This window comes from Bombina bombina, chromosome 3 (genome assembly GCF_027579735.1).
Source record: "Bombina bombina isolate aBomBom1 chromosome 3, aBomBom1.pri, whole genome shotgun sequence".
Taxonomy (NCBI): domain Eukaryota; kingdom Metazoa; phylum Chordata; class Amphibia; order Anura; family Bombinatoridae; genus Bombina; species Bombina bombina.
Window position 1 is genome coordinate 1187300023 of NC_069501.1, and position 16933 is coordinate 1187316955.

Sequence of the window (16933 nt, forward strand, 5' to 3'; positions counted from 1 at the left end):
TAGAGTCACAGTGATGGAGCTGTCCCCCTGATTAGAGTCACAGTGATGGAGCTGTCCCCCTGATTAGAGTCACAGTGATGGAGCTGTCCCCCTGATTAGAGTCACAGTGATGGAGCTGTCCCCCTGATTAGAGTCACAGTGATGGAGCTGTCCCCCTGATTAGAGTCACAGTGATGGAGCTGTCCCCCTGATTAGAGTCACAGTGATGGAGCTGTCCCCCTGATTAGAGTCACAGTGATGGAGCTGTCCCCCTGATTAGAGTCACAGTGATGGAGCTGTCCCCCTGATTAGAGTCACAGTGATGGAGCTGTCCCCCTGATTAGAGTCACAGTGATGGAGCTGTCCCCCTGATTAGAGTCACAGTGATGGAGCTGTCCCCCTGATTAGAGTCACAGTGATGGAGCTGTCCCCCTGATTAGAGTCACAGTGATGGAGCTGTCCCCCTGATTAGAGTCACAGTGATGGAGCTGTCCCCCTGATTAGAGTCACAGTGATGGAGCTGTCCCCCTGATTAGAGTCACAGTGATGGAGCTGTCCCCCTGATTAGAGTCACAGTGATGGAGCTGTCCCCCTGATTAGAGTCACAGTGATGGAGCTGTCCCCCTGATTAGAGTCACAGTGGTGGAGCTGTCCCCCTGATTAGAGTCACAGTGGTGGAGCTGTCCCCCTGATTAGAGTCACAGTGATGGAGCTGTCCCCCTGATTAGTGTCACAGTGATGGAGCTGTCCCCCTGATTAGTGTCACAGTGATGGAGCTGTCCCCCTGATTAGTGTCACAGTGATTAACTGCCCCCCCCCCCGAGTAATGTCACAGTGATGGAGCTCTCCCCCTGAGTAGTGTCACAGTGATGTAACTGTCCCCACTGAGTAGTGTCACAGTGATGGAGCTGTCCCACTGATTAGAGTCACAGTAATGGAGCTGTCCCCCTGATTAGTGTCACAGTGATGGATCTGTCCCCCTGATTAGTGTCACAGTGATGGAGCTGTCCCCCTGATTAGTGTCACAGTGATGGAGCTGTCCCCCTGATTAGTATCACAGTGATGGAGCTGTCCCCCTGAGTAGTGTCACATTAATGTAACTGCCCCCCCCCCCCCGAGTAATGTCACAGTTATGGAGCTCTCCCCCTTAGTAGTGTTACAGTGATGTAACTGTCCCCACTGAGTAGTGTCACAGTGATGGAGCCGTCCCCCTGATTAGCGTCACAGTGATAGAGCTACCACCCTGATTAGAGTGACAGTGATGGAGCTACCCCCTGATTAAGTCACAGTGATGGAGCTACCCCCATGATTAGAGTCATAGTAATGGAGCTAACCCCGATTTGTGTCATAGTGTTGGAGCTGTACCCCTGATTAGAGTCACAGTGATGGAGCAGCCCCCCTAATTAGAGTCACAGTGATGGAGCTGCCCCCCCTGAAGTGTGTCATAGTGTTGGAGCTGTCCCCCTGATTAGAGTCACAGTGATGGAGGGGTCCCCCTGATTAGAGTCACAGTGATGGAGGGGTCCCCCTGATTAGAGTCACAGTGATGGAGCTGCCCCATGATTAGAGTCACAGTGATGGATCTACCCCCACCCCCCCCCCGTGTCACAGTGTTGGAGCTGTCCCCCTGATTAAAGCCACAGTGATGAAACTGTCCCCCCAAATAGTGTCACAGTGGTGGAACTGTCATCCCAAATAGTGTCACAGTGGTGGCACTGTCACCCCTGATTAGTGTCACATTTCTCTCTCACCCTCGTCTTCCTCCTGCTCGTTCCACTCCTGCTCCCGGTCTCCCGCTGCACCCTCATCCTCTTCCCCTGAGTCCTGGCTGAAATCAATACGCTGAGCCAGGCGGGCAAGATTCTGGGACATAGACAGCGGCTGAACATAAGTTTCTGAGCCATCTAGACCCACCTCCTGTATCTGCTTCTCGCAGGTAGACTCAATACTAATCTGCACCGCCGGTCCCCCAGACATGTTGGCCCCGGTACCGGAGAAACAAACACAAAATCGCACCGGAAACCAAGGAGCTAATGCTTCTACGGAAGCTCAATAGTGCCAAAGAAAGCGGCTGCGCATTTGCCTAGCGAGGCCCTGTTACCGTGACGTATGAGGGGGTGTAATTCTAGAAGAGTTATTTGCGTTTGTCTCTAAGGATATAAAGAGCATTTATTTATTATTGCACTGTTTCGTGAATCGTGTTTATAACTGTTTTTAATCTCTGCAATGGGGTTTGCACACTGTTGTTGCGTTACAGAGCAGCAGTGCACTACTGGGAGCTAATCTGGTGATGACGAGAAATATGTGTGTAGTCAGCAGCAGCAGCTTTCTTCAAGTAACGAATTGTTGCTAAGCATATGTGCATATGATTTTGAACAAAGAATGCCAAAAGAACAATGCACATTTCACAATAGAAGCTAATTTCATAGTGTCTTATAATTACATGTGTTATCTGAATCATGAAAGCTTAAGGTTGACTTTCATGTCCCTTAAGTAGCTTATTATTTGTGTTTTACTTTTGTGTGATGTTCTGGGATATCCACGCCGTCACATAGTTTTTCCGTTTATTTGGTACCCATTTTTTTTTAAATTAGTTTAGGTATATAGATGATCTACTTTAACACAAAATGAGGCTCACATTGCTGACAGGTGGGTGTTATTACTATGGCAGTCACTTAACAGGTATAGAGACATGAAACAGACTAGTTTAATGGTGGTAGCTCAGTATTAATCTTTGTTTTTGATAATCAGCTAGCAGCTGGGTGAGCACAAGACAACTCACCTGGGGGGGGGGGACTACCGCTTTCATATAAAGGGGTATTATTTGTCTCTATCTATTGCCTCAACCTGATTTTTTTCCATGACTGGTTTTATCCGGTTATCACTTACATGGTATTCAGGTAATAGCCATCTGGGCATATGACCCCTACTTAGAAAGAGGGGCTTATATTTCAAATGAGGCATGATCACTCGCCCTTCTTTAGTGCTCATCTGAGGGTACTAGGGTCCCAGAGCCCTTTAAAAGTCAACTATTAGCTGACTGCAGTTTCTGAGGCAATCACCTTCTACATAAAGGTTATCAGACCCTTGTTTGAGAGGGTAATCCCCTCTTTCATGTGAGGGGTATTATAGGAAAAACTGTCTGCTTTGGAGTCACCACCTCCTACAGTAAATACCTTAGGTGGGTGATTGCCATTTTTATGAGAATCACCTATTTTAATGATGTGAAACCCCTAGTTAAAAAACTGAATTTATACTTATCGATAAATGTATTTCCTTTGGGTTGATGAGAGACCATAGCTTCATAACATGTGGGATATATTCCAGCCTATCAGGAGGAGGTCAAGAACCTTCTTAGAGCTTTAGTCCCTCCCACTTCCTCTCCCTCTCCAGTTTACGTATAGCTAAGCAGAGAGACAAAAAAAAAGGTAGGAAAGATAGAAAGCAGGGTTATGAGTTACAAATAAGAACTGTCACCCATATACAAAAATAGGGTGGGAGTCCATATTAAGGAAGGGTAAATAAGACAAAAAGTAGGCAGTTCCTATTTGCTGGACACTGTGGCCTGAAGGATTTCCCGGCCTAAAGCTGCATCCGAAGAAGCATAAATGTCCAAATGATAACATTTGAAAAAAGAGTGAAGGGAAGATCAAGTTGCCACCTTGAAAATCTGTTCCAATGAGGCTGCATCCTTGAAAGCCCAGGAAGTTGATACTGATCTTGTAGAATGAGCAGTTTCTCTTTTCTTGGCAATTTTACTGCAACCAAGTAAGCCTTACGAATAATCTGCTTGAGCCAGGATGCCAGAGCCACAGCCATAGCTTTCTCACCCTTCCTAGACAGCCACCAGCAGAGAGACTCTTCTCTGGATCCAGTGATATTACCTAAGACAGGTCCAAATAATTTCCATTCCGTTGCCTTAGCGTACATAACCTTAGAGGTCTCAGATGAAAGCGAGCAAACGGAATAGCATGCAAAGCCGCAACCATATGACCTACCACTTCCATTTATTAAGCAACCGAAGGCCAAAGACTGGAATAAAGTAGATGGCAGGTAGCCTAAAGCTTCTGTAGAAAGGGTAGTGGTAAGAAGAACCACAAAAATGCATACTATTTAGTACTCCATACCATTTTCCACTCATGAATTTAAACAAATATGATCATGATAGTATGGAGTGCTAAATAGTATACGTTTTCGTGGTTCTTCTTACCACTACCCTCTCTACAGTTTTTCTAGTATACAACAATCACTCCCTAATATTAGTATCCACATACCCTGGGTATTTTAATAAGGATACAATTACGTAGTGCCATTCTCTTTTGTCTCTGCATCTTTCCTTTTTTCCAACATAACCTAAAGCTTCTCCATGTGTTGATCTGCAAGATAAATATGCATGGTGATAGAATCTATGATGATCCCTAGAAAGCTCACTCTCGAGTTGGATGTGAGAGAACCCTTTTCTAGGTTTAACTTCCAACCATGCATCCAAAGATACCAGAGTAACTTCTCTGTGTGAAATATCACTAAATGTAAAGATTGCGCCTGAACCAAGATGTCATCCAGGTAAGGGGCCACAGCAATCCCCTGCAGTCTGGCTACAGCAAGGAGAGCCCCTATGACCTCTCTATCATTGGAGCCGTGGCTAAACCATATGAGAGAGCTATAAATTGGAAATGCTTATCCAGGAAAGCAAAACAGAGATACTGGTGATGATCTTGGTGGATTGAAATGTGAAGGTATGCACCCTTCATATTTATGGTGGTCATGAATTGACCCTCCTGCACAAGAGGAAGAATGGACCTGATAGTTTCCATTTTGAAAGAAGGTACCCAAAGCTTTAAGTATCCTCCCACTTCCCACAATCGCCCAGTCATTCAGCCGAAGGAATATGGAAAGAGAAGAGGACACAAAGGGTATAGAGGTGCCTGAAGTTTAGAAAATGACAAAAGCTATCTTGTAGACTCTCCATGCCAGGAAAGAAAATAATTTTTCAGGTAAGCATAAATTTGGTTTTCTTTCCAATGGCATGACGAGTCCACAAATCCATTCTAATTACTAGTGGGAACCAATTCCCAAGCTAGAAGACACAGAATGGAAGGGAGGGAGAACAAGACAGATGGATCCAAACAGAAGGCACCACCGCTTGAAGAATTTTCCTCTCAAAAGAAGCCTCAGTAGAGGCAAAAACATTGATTTTGTAAAAAAGTCCCAGAAAGAAGAGACAGCCCTGGTGGAATAAGCCGTAATCCTCTCAGGAGGCTGTTGTCCAGCTGTCTCATAGGCCAACCGGATTACACTTCGCAACCAAAAGGAAAGAGCAGTAGAAGTGGCCTTCTGGCCCTTATTTTTACAAGAAAACACAACAAAAAGGGCAGTAGATTGACGGAAATCCCTAGTTGCCTGCAGATAGAACTTCAAAGTACGCACAACATCCAGGTTATGCAACAGATGTTCCTTATGAGAAGAAGGATTAGGACAGAACAAAGGAACGACAATTTCCTGATGGATATTGCAGTCCGAAATCACCTTAGGAAAAAATCCCAATTTGGTACAAAGGACCGCCTTATCCGCATGAAACATAAGATAAGGGGGATCACACTGTAGAGCTGAAAGCTCTGAGACTCTACGAGCAGAAGAAATAGCTAGAAGAAACAAAGCCTTCCAAGACAATAACTTAATCTCAACAAAGTGCATAGGCTCAAACTGAGCCTGCTGCAGAACCCTAAGAACAAGATAAGGGCTCCATGGAGGAGCAACAGACTTAAACACAGGCCTGATTCTGACCAAGGCCTGAACAAAATATTGAACATCTTGTAAGTCGGCCAGACATTTATGCCAAATAATCGAAAGGACAGAGATCTGGCCCTTCAGAGTACTGACTGACAAGCCCTTCTCCAAGCCCTCCTGAAGAAAACACAGAATGCGGTAACCCTCACCTGACTCCAAGGGAAACCCCTAGACTCGCACCAGTAAAGGTATGTCCACTACACCTTATGGTAAATCTTGTGAGTCACCAGCTTACGAGCATGAATCATGGTATAAATAACCTTTTCGGAAAAACCTTGTCTAAACAAGACTAGGCGATCAGACTCCAAATCGGCAGCTACCGAAAATCTTAGATTTGGAAGAAGAAAAAGGACCCTGTAGTAGAAGGTCCTTCCTCAGCGGAAATCTCAATGGAGGAGAGAACAACCTCTCTACCAGGTCCGCAAACCAAAAATAGGAACACCGAAAACCAGTTCCTGGTTGATCTGGGCTATTATCCGAGGAAGGAGGATAAACGTGAATAGGAAAATCAGACCGATCCGGTGAAAACACGAGCAGCCACCAGAACTGCTAGCGAGTCCCTAGATCTGGACCCGTATCTGGAAGATCGAAGATTAGCCGAGACGCCATCTAGTCTAACTCCGAACCCCCCCCTGAGTGGTATCGTAGAGAAACATCTACCTGATCAGAATCTGCTTCCCAGATGTACACCCCTGTGATGGAATATCAGAAATGAGGTAGTTGAGAGCCTCTACCCACAGAAGGATGCAAGACCATACTAAGGAACTCCTTGTTCCTCCCCGATAGTAGAAATAAGCCATTGCTGAGATATCCGAAAGGAGCAGTCGCTCGAACAAGGAGCTAAACCCTTACTTTGATTAAAAGAATTATGCTCCACCTAATGAGCTATCTGAGTTACAGATAAACAGGACAAAACTCAGTAGAGACCATGCTACCAGGGCATAGAAATTAAGATCTAAAATGTAACAGATTTATTGGAATAACAGACTCCACTGAGTCCAGGTCCCCTGAGCTCTTAGGGGACCAAAACTGCTCCCCAGTCGGAAGGACTGGTATCCGTAGTCACAATCTCCCAAGAAGGACTCAAGAAGCACGTGCCTTAGGACAGATTATAAAGCCTGCAAACACACATTCAAGCTGCAAGTAGCTGCAGCTGAATCAAACTGCAAACCTTCTGCTTGCTAGGCAGCTAAGCTAACCATCAGGCTACTACGGCTGTTTCTCCTGACAGAGCCACCCAGACAGAGAGTCTCTCACCAGGAAGTCAAGGACTATCCTTAAGATAGGTCCAAAAGGTCTCATAGACTGAGCATGCATAACTGAGGAAGTCTCAGATTAAAAGGAATAATGTCCATGGAGGCCACCATGAGACCAAATATTACCGAGGCTAAAAACAAATCCCAGGCCCCACTTAGAGATAGGGCCCGAAGTGAGCCCACTGTTATGCAAGTAAAAATTCCAGAGAAAAAGACCCTTCAGTAAGAGATAAACAGGGTCTCATCATGTTCAGAAAAGGTTGGCACTTCTGTTTTGGGATGTGAACATTGTTTGTACAGGTTCTTTATATGGTGGCAAGTTTTTTTTTCAGGGGCACTGAGAGAGGAATGTTAGACAGTCTGGCTTATGTTTTGGCAGACGTTTTTTTAGGCTCTGGGTGTTGTATGCACTTTTTTAATGGCTCTGTGTTTGTTCTCAACTGTTTTTGTTTGGGCTGACAGTTTGTTTGCAGTGATTATTCTCCTGGCTTCTGTTTGTAATAATGTCGGCCGGGAGGTGTTTCTATACGCCCACGATGGGCGGAGCTTCTGTAGCGCGAGTTTTGCACACTTCTTTTGGAGGTTTGTTTATTTCACCTTCCTGTCGGCTTCTGTGCGGTTTGTCTGGAGCGGGTTGTAGCAGTGGAGGAGCCCGGATCATCTCTGCTACGCTGTGTTTTTGCTATATTTAGTGGGTCAGGTAAGCACCTCAGCAAGGCTTGTTGAGGTGCATAGGTGCTGCAGGAATCCATTTTTTTTTTTGGTTTTTCATTGTGAAATTTCTGTGTATTTTAGTTAACGTTTGTTTCTTAAAGGAACGGTAACATTTTAATTTATTTTTATTTTTTTAAGCTGCATTTTTTTTGAAATTTGATTTTTCTAAATAATTTTTTTTTGCTAGTGTACAGATGGAGCAAGAGGAATTGCAGGCTATTACTTGCACTCTTTGCCTTGATGCTAATGTGGAGCCGCCTATCCCTTATTGTTCCTCATGTATTGAGAGAACATTACAGTATAGGGATAGGCTTTTTGTTTCAGAGCCTTCTTTTTCTAAGGAGAATGTTCTTCAACAGTCTCCTGTTCAAGTTATTCCGCAGCTTTCCACTCAATCATCCCAATCTCAATCCTCTTCTCATGCAGTGCCCTGCGCTTCGTCTCAGACTGGTTTTTCTTTGCAGGATATGGCTACTCAAATATCCTCTGCTGTATCAGATGTTTTGTCTGCTTTTCCTGCTTTGCAGGGGAAGCGCAAAAGGAAATTTAAGGGTTCTGACTCTGTGGGAGTTATGTCTGTCGTTACTTCTCATAAATCTGAGGTAGAAGATACTTCAGTTGCGTCTGAGGGGGAAGTTTCAGACTCAGATAGTATAATTCCTTCTGCTGATTCTGAAGTAGTTTCAAGTTTAAGCTGGAGCACCTCCGTTTGTTACTTAGGGAGGTTTTAGCTACCTTGGATGACTCTGATTCAATGGTCTTAGTTACTCCCAAGAAGGCTAGTAAGCTTAATACATTTTTTGAGGTTCCCGCCATAGCGGAAGTATTTCCTGTTCCAGATCGGTTTTCAGAGATTATTTCTCAGGAATAGGAGAAGCCTGGAATTCCTTTTTCCCCTTCTCCTATTTTTAAGAAGATGTTTCCTTTTGTGGATTCTATTAAGGAATCTTAGCAGACAGTCCCTAAGGGTGAAGGAGCTATTCCACTTTGGCTAAGAGTACCACTATTCCTATTGAGGATAGTTGTTCTTTTAAGGATCCCATGGATAAGAAGTTGGAGGCTTTACTTAAGAGGATTTATGTTCACCAGGGGCTCCAATGGCAACCTGTTGCGTGTATTGCTACTCTTACCAGTGCAGCTGCATACTGGTTTGATGCGTTGTCTGATTCTATTCTTCAGGAGACTTCAATTGTCCAATTGTTTTATTGCAGACGCTTCTTTGCAGGTTCTCAAGTTGGGAGCAAAGATTTCTGGCTTTGCTGTTTTGGCTCGCAGGGCCTTATGGTTAAAGTCCTGGTCTGCAGATGTTTCATCTAAGTCTAAGCTTTTAGGAGCAAGGGGAAGCAATCTAAGAAGCCTGCCGCTGACTCAAAAGTCAGCATGAAGGGTCTGCCCCGAATCCAGGAATGGATTGTGTGGGGGGGGCAGGCTGTCTTTGTTTGCTCAAGCCTGGGCAAGGGATGTCCCAGATCCTTGTGTAATAGATATTGTATCCCAGGGATACAAACTGGAGTTCAAGACTTTTCCTCCCAGGGGCAGGTTTCATCTTTCAAGGTTATCAGTAAATCCGTTAAAAAAAGAGGCATTCTTAAGTTGTGTCCAGGATCTTTCCGATATGGGAGTGATCGTTCCTGTTCCAGTTCAGGAGCAGGGACTAGGGTTTTATTCCAACCTGTTTATTGTCCCCAAAAAAGAGGGAACCTTCATTCCCATTCTAGATCTAAAGTTAGTAAACAAATTTCTCAAGGTTCCAACCTTCAAGATGGAAACTATTCGGTCAATTCATCCTCTGGTTCAAGAGGGTCAGTTCATGACTACTGTAGATCTGAAGGATGCATATCTACATATTCCCATTCACAAGGATCATCACAAGTTCCCGAGATTTGCTTTTCTAGATCTGCATTTTCAGTTTGTGGCCCTTCATTTTGGTATTGCAACAACTCCCAGGGTGTTTTCGAAGGTTCTGGGTACGTTGTTGGCAGTTCACAGATTGCAGGGGGTTGCAGTAGCTCCTTATTTGGACGACATTCTAGTTCAGGCGCCATCTTTTCAACTAGCAAGCTCCCACATGGAGTTGCTGTTGTCTTTTCTGCGCTCCCACGGTTGGAAGGTGAATTTAGGAAAAAGTTCCTTGATTCCGGCTACAAGAGTGGTATTTTTGGGAACCATTATAGATTCTCTGGAAATGAAGATATTTTTGACAGGAGCAAGGAAGTAAAAAATGTTCAATTCATGTTTGGCTCTTCAGTCATCCCCTCGGCCGTCGGTGGCCCAGTGTATGGAGGTTATTGGTCTAATGGTCTCAGTCATGGACATCATTCCTTTTGCTCGGTTTCATCTCAGGCCTCTGCAGTTATGCATGCTGAGACAGTGGAACGGAGATTATGCGGATCTGTCTCCAAAGATTGTTCTAGATCAGGCTACAAGAGATTCTCTTCTGTGATGGTTGTCTCAGGATCTTCACTCCCAGTGAACCTGTTTTCGCAGGCCTTCCTGGGTGATCATGACAACAGACGCCAGTTTGCAGTGTTGGGGAGCTGTCTGGGGTTCCCTGAAGGCGCAGGGTCTGTGGACCTGGGAGGAATCGGTTCTTCCTATAAATGTGTTAGAATTGAGGGCAATCCTCAATGCCCTTCTAGCCTGGCCTCAGTTGGCTTCAACCCAATTTATCAGATTTCAGTCAGACAATGTAACATCTGTGGCTTACATCAATCATCAGGGAGGAACTCGAAGTTCCTTGGCGATGAAAAACATAATTTATGTAAGAACTTACCTGATAAATTCATTTCTTTCATATTAGCAAGAGTCCATGAGCTAGTGACGTATGGGATATACATTCCTACCAGGAGGGGCAAAGTTTCCCAAACCTCAAAATGCCTATAAATACACCCCTCACCACACCCACAATTCAGTTTAACGAATAGCCAAGAAGTGGGGTGATAAAAAAAGTGCGAAAGCATATAAAATAAGGAATTGGAATAATTGTGCTTTATACAAAAATCATAACCACCACAAAAAAAAAGGGCGGGCCTCATGGACTCTTGCTAATATGAAAGAAATGAATTTATCAGGTAAGTTCTTACATAAATTATGTTTTCTTTCATGTAATTAGCAAGAGTCCATGAGCTAGTGACGTATGGGATAATGACTACCCAAGATGTGGATCTTTCCACACAAGAGTCACTAGAGAGGGAGGGATAAAATAAAGACAGACAATTCCTGCTGAAAATAATCCACACCCAAAATAAAGTTTAATGAAAAACATAAGCAGAAGATTCAAACTGAAACCGCTGCCTGAAGTACTTTTCTACCAAAAACTGCTTCAGAAGAAGAAAATACATCAAAATGGTAGAATTTAGTAAAAGTATGCAAAGAGGACCAAGTTGCTGCTTTGCAAATCTGATCAATCGAAGCTTCATTCCTAAACGCCCAGGAAGTAGAAACTGACCTAGTAGAATGAGCTGTGATCCTCTGAGGCGGAGTTTTACCCGACTCAACATAGGCAAGATGAATTAAAGATTTCAACCAAGATGCCAAAGAAATGGCAGAAGCTTTCTGGCCTTTTCTAGAACCGGAAAAGATAACAAATAAACTAGAAGTCTTTCGAAAAGACTTAGTAGCTTCAACATAATATTTCAAAGCTCTAACAACATCCAAAGAATGCAACGATTTCTCCTTAGAATTCTTAGGATTAGGACATAATGAAGGAACCACAATTTCTCTACTAATGTTGTTGGAATTCACAACTTTAGGTAAAAATTCAAAAGAAGTTCGCAACACCGCCTTATCCTGATGAAAAACCAGAAAAGGAGACTCACAAGAAAGAGCAGATAATTCAGAAACTCTTCTGGCAGAAGAGATTGCCAAAAGGAACAAAACTTTCCAAGAAAGTAATTTAATGTCCAATGAATGCATAGGTTCAAACGGAGGAGCTTGAAGAGCCCCCAGAACCAAATTCAAACTCCAAGGAGGAGAAATTGACTTAATGACAGGTTTTATACGAACCAAAGCTTGTATAAAACAATGAATATCAGGAAGAATAGCAATCTTTCTGTGAAAAAGAACAGAAAGAGCAGAGATTTGACCTTTCAAGGAACTTGCGGACAAACCCTTATCTAAACCATCCTGAAGAAACTGTAAAATTCTCGGTATTCTAAAAGAATGCCAAGAAAAATGATGAGAAAGACACCAAGAAATATAGGTCTTCCAGACTCTATAATATATCTCTCTAGATACAGATTTACGCGCCTGTAACATAGTATTAATCACAGAGTCAGAGAAACCTCTTTGACCAAGAATCAAGCGTTCAATCTCCATACCTTTAAATTTAAGGATTTCAGATCCTGATGGAAAAAAGGACCTTGCGACAGAAGGTCTGGTCTTAACGGAAGAGTCCACGGTTGGCAAGAGGCCATCCGGACAAGATCCGCATACCAAAACCTGTGAGGCCATGCCGGAGCTACCAGCAGAACAAACGAGCATTCCTTCAGAATCTTGGAGATTACTCTTGGAAGAAGAACTAGAGGCGGAAAGATATAGGCAGGATGATACTTCCAAGGAAGTGATAATGCATCCACTGCCTCCGCCTGAGGATCCCGGGATCTGGACAGATACCTGGGAAGTTTCTTGTTTAGATGAGACGCCATCAGATCTATTTCTGGAAGTTCCCACATTTGAACAATCTGAAGAAATACCTCTGGGTGAAGAGACCATTCGCCCGGATGCAACGTTTGGCGACTGAGATAATCCGCTTCCCAATTGTCTATACCTGGGATATGAACCGCAGAGATTAGACAGGAGCTGGATTCCGCCCAAACCAGAATTCGAGATACTTCTTTCATAGCCAGAGGACTGTGAGTCCCTCCTTGATGATTGATGTATGCCACAGTTGTGACATTGTCTGTCTGAAAACAAATGAACGATTCTCTCTTCAGAAGAGGCCAAAACTGAAGAGCTCTGAAAATTGCACGGAGTTCCAAAATATTGATCGGTAATCTCACCTCCTGAGATTCCCAAACTCCTTGTGCTATCAGAGATCCCCACACTGCTCCCCAACCTGTGAGACTTGCATCTGTTGAAATTACAGTCCAGGTCGGAAGCACAAAAGAAGCCCCCTGAATTAAACGATGGTGATCTGTCCACCACGTTAGAGAGTGTCGTACAATCGGTTTTAAAGATATTAATTGAGATATCTTTGTGTAATCCTTGCACCATTGATTCAGCATACAGAGCTGAAGAGATCGCATGTGAAAACGAGCAAAGGGGATCGCGTCCGATGCAGCAGTCATGAGACCTAGAATTTCCATGCATAAGGCTACCGAAGGGAATGATTGTGACTGAAGATTTCGACAAGCTGAAATCAATTTTAGACGTCTCTTGTCTGTTAAAGACAGAGTCATGGACACTGAATCTATCTGGAAACCCAGAAAGGTTACCCTTGTCTGAGGAATCAATGAACTTTTTGGTAAATTGATCCTCCAACCATGATCTTGAAGAAACAACACAAGTTGATTCGTATGAAATTCTGCTAAATGTAAAGACTGAGCAAGTACCAAGATATCGTCCAAATAAGGAAATACCACAATACCCTGTTCTCTGATTACAGACAGAAGGGCACCGAGAACCTTTGTAAAAATTCTTGGAGCTGTAGCTAGGCCAAACGGCAGAGCCACAAACTGGTAATGCTTGTCCAGAAAAGAGAATCTCAGGAACTGATAATGATCTGGATGAATCGGAATATGCAGATATGCATCCTGTAAATCTATTGTGGACATATAATGCCCTTGCTGAACAAAAGGCAAGATAGTCCTTACAGTTACCATTTTGAACGTTGGTATCCTTACATAAGGATTCAATATTTTTAGATCCAGAACTGGTCTGAAGGAATTCTCCTTCTTTGGTACAATGAAGAGATTTGAATAAAACCCCATCCCCTGCTCCGAAACTGGAACTGGCATAATTACTCCAGCCAACTCTAGATCTGAAACACAATTCAGAAATGCTTGAGCTTTCACTGGATTTACTGGGACACGGGAAAGAAAAAATCTCTTTGCAGGAGGTCTCATCTTGAAACCAATTCTGTACCCTTCTGAAACAATGTTCTGAATCCAAAGATTGTGAACAGAATTGATCCAAATTTCTTTGAAAAAATGTAACCTGCCCCCTACCAGCTGAGCTGGAATGAGGGCCGCACCTTCATGTGGACTTAGAAGCAGGCTTTGCCTTTCTAGAAGGCTTGGATTTATTCCAGACTGGAGATGGTTTCCAAACTGAAACTGCTCCTGAGGATGAAGGATCAGGCTTTTGTTCTTTGTTGAAACGAAAGGAACGAAAACGATTATTAGCCCTGTTTTTACCCTTAGATTTTTTATCCTGTGGTAAAAAAGTTCCTTTCCCACCAGTAACAGTTGAGATAATAGAATCCAACTGAAAACCAAATAATTTGTTACCCTGGAAAGAAATGGAAAGTAGAGTTGATTTAGAAGCCATATCAGCATTCCAAGTCTTAAGCCATAAAGCTCTTCTAGCTAAAATAGCTAGAGACATAAACCTGACATCAACTCTGATAATATCAAAAATGGCATCACAGATAAAATTATTAGCATGCTGAAGAAGAATAATAATATCATGAGAATCATGATGTGTTACTTGTTGCGCTAAAGTTTCCAACCAAAAAGTTGAAGCTGCAGCAACATCAGCCAATGATATAGCAGGTCTAAGAAGATTACCTGAACACAGATAAGCTTTTCTTAGAAAGGATTCAATTTTCCTATCTAAAGGATCCTTAAACGAAGTACCATCTGACGTAGGAATAGTAGTACGTTTAGCAAGGGTAGAAATAGCCCCATCAACTCTAGGGATTTTGTCCCAAAATTCTAATCTGTCAGACGGCACAAGATATAATTGCTTAAAACGTTTAGAAGGAGTAAATGAATTACCCAATTTATCCCATACTTTAGAAATTACTTCAGAAATAGCATTAGGAACAGGAAAAACTTCTGGAATAACCACAGGAGATTTAAATACCTTATCTAAACGTTTAGAATTAGTATCAAGAGGACCAGAATCCTCTATTTCTAAAGCAATTAGTACTTCTTTAAGTAAAGAACGAATAAATTCCATTTTAAATAAATATGAAGATTTATCAGCATCAATCTCTGAGACAGAATCCTCTGAACCAGAAGAGTCATCAGAATCAGAATGATGATGTTCATTTAAAAATTCATCTGTAGGGAGAGAAGTTTTAAAAGATTTTTTATGTTTTCTAGAAGGAGAAATAACAGACATAGCCTTCTTGATGGATTCAGAAACAAAATCTCTTATGTTATCAGGAACATTCTGCACCTTAGATGTTGAAGGAACTGCAACAGGCAATGGTACATTACTAAAGGAAATATTATCTGCATTAACAAGTTTGTCATGACAATTAATACAAACAACAGCCGGAGGAATAGCTACCAAAAGTTTACAGCAGATACACTTAGCTTTGGTAGTTCCAGCACTAGACAGCGATTTTCCTGAAGTATCTTCTGACTCAGATGCAACGTGAGACATCTTGCAATATGTAAGAGAAAAAACAACATATAAAGCAAAATTGATCAAATTCCTTAAATGACAGTTTCAGGAATGGGAAAAAATGCCAAAGAACAAGCTTCTAGCAACCAGAAGCAATAAAAAATGAGACTTAAATAATGTGGAGACAAAAGCGACGCCCATATTTTTTAGCGCCAAATAAGACGCCCACATTATTTGGCGCCTAAATGCTTTTGGCGCCAAAAATGACGCCACATCCGGAACGCCGACATTTTTGGCGCAAAAGAACGTCAAAAAATGACGCAACTTCCGGCGACACGTATGACGCCGGAAACGGAAAAGATTTTTTGCGCCAAAAAAGTCCGCGCCAGGAATGACGCAATAAAATGAAGCATTTTCAGCCCCCGCGAGCCTAACAGCCCACAGGGAAAAAAGAGTCAAATTTTTAAGGTAAGAAAAAATGTTTGATTCAAATGCATTATCCCAAATATGAAACTGACTGTCTGAAAATAAGGAATGTTGAACATTCTGAGTCAAGGCAAATAAATGTTTGAATACATATATTTAGAACTTTATAAACAAAGTGCCCAACCATAGCTTAGAGTGTCACAGAAAATAAGATTTACTTACCCCAGGACACTCATCTACATGTTTGTAGAAAGCCAAACCAGTACTGAAACGAGAATCAGCAGAGGTAATGGTATATAAATAAGAGTATATCGTCGATCTGAAAAGGGAGGTAAGAGATGAATCTCTACGACCGATAACAGAGAACCTATGAAATAGACCCCGTAGAAGGAGATCACTGCATTCAAATAGGCAATACTCTCCTCACATCCCTCTGACATTCACTGCACGCTGAGAGGAAAACCGGGCTCCAACTTGCTGCGGAGCGCATATCAACGTAGAATCTAGCACAAACTTACTTCACCACCTCCATAGGAGGCAAAGTTTGTAAAACTGAATTGTGGGTGTGGTGAGGGGTGTATTTATAGGCATTTTGAGGTTTGGGAAACTTTGCCCCTCCTGGTAGGAATGTATATCCCATACGTCACTAGCTCATGGACTCTTGCTAATTACATGAAAGAAAAGGTAGCCAGGATTATTCAGTGGGCAGAGGCTCACAATTGTCGTTTGTCTGCGATCCACATTCCAGGGGTGGACAATTGGGAAGCGGATTTTTTGAGCAGACAGTCTTTTCATCCAGGGGAGTGGGAGCTTCATCCGGAAGTGTTTTCCAGTTTGATTCTCAGGTGGGGTCAACCGGAGTTGGATCTTATGGCATTTCGTCACAATGCCAAGCTTCTGAGGTACGGGTCGAGGTCAAGGGATCCTCAAGCGGTTCTCATAGATGCTTTAGCAGTTCCTTGGAAGTTCACTCTAGCTTACGTGTTTCCTCTGTTTGCCCTTCTTCCTCTGGTTATTGCTCGGATCAGGCAAGAGAGAGTGTCAGTGATTCTCATTGCACCGGCCTGGCAGGATATGGTATGCAGATCTGGTGGAAATGTCATTGTCTCCTCCGTGGAGTCTTCCTTTAAAGGGACAGTAAACACCAGCATTTTTGTTGTTTAAAAAGGTAGATAATCCCTTTATTACCCATTCCCCAATTTTGCATAACCAACACAATTATAATAATATACTTTTTACCTCTGTGATTACCTTGT

The 16933-nt window shown here is 42.9% G+C and overlaps 1 protein-coding gene across 1 annotated transcript in view; it reads right to left on the reverse strand.

The window, feature by feature from the left end:
- MED17 (mediator complex subunit 17) overlaps window positions 1-2021 on the reverse strand; it is a 140602-nt gene extending 138581 nt beyond the window's left edge. The window contains exon 1 of the mRNA XM_053708620.1: window positions 1731-2021. Coding sequence (XP_053564595.1) covers window positions 1731-1956 — 226 coding nt within the window. The 5' untranslated portion in view covers window positions 1957-2021. The remainder of the gene's footprint in view (window positions 1-1730) is intronic.
- Window positions 2022-16933: the final 14912 nt, after the last annotated feature.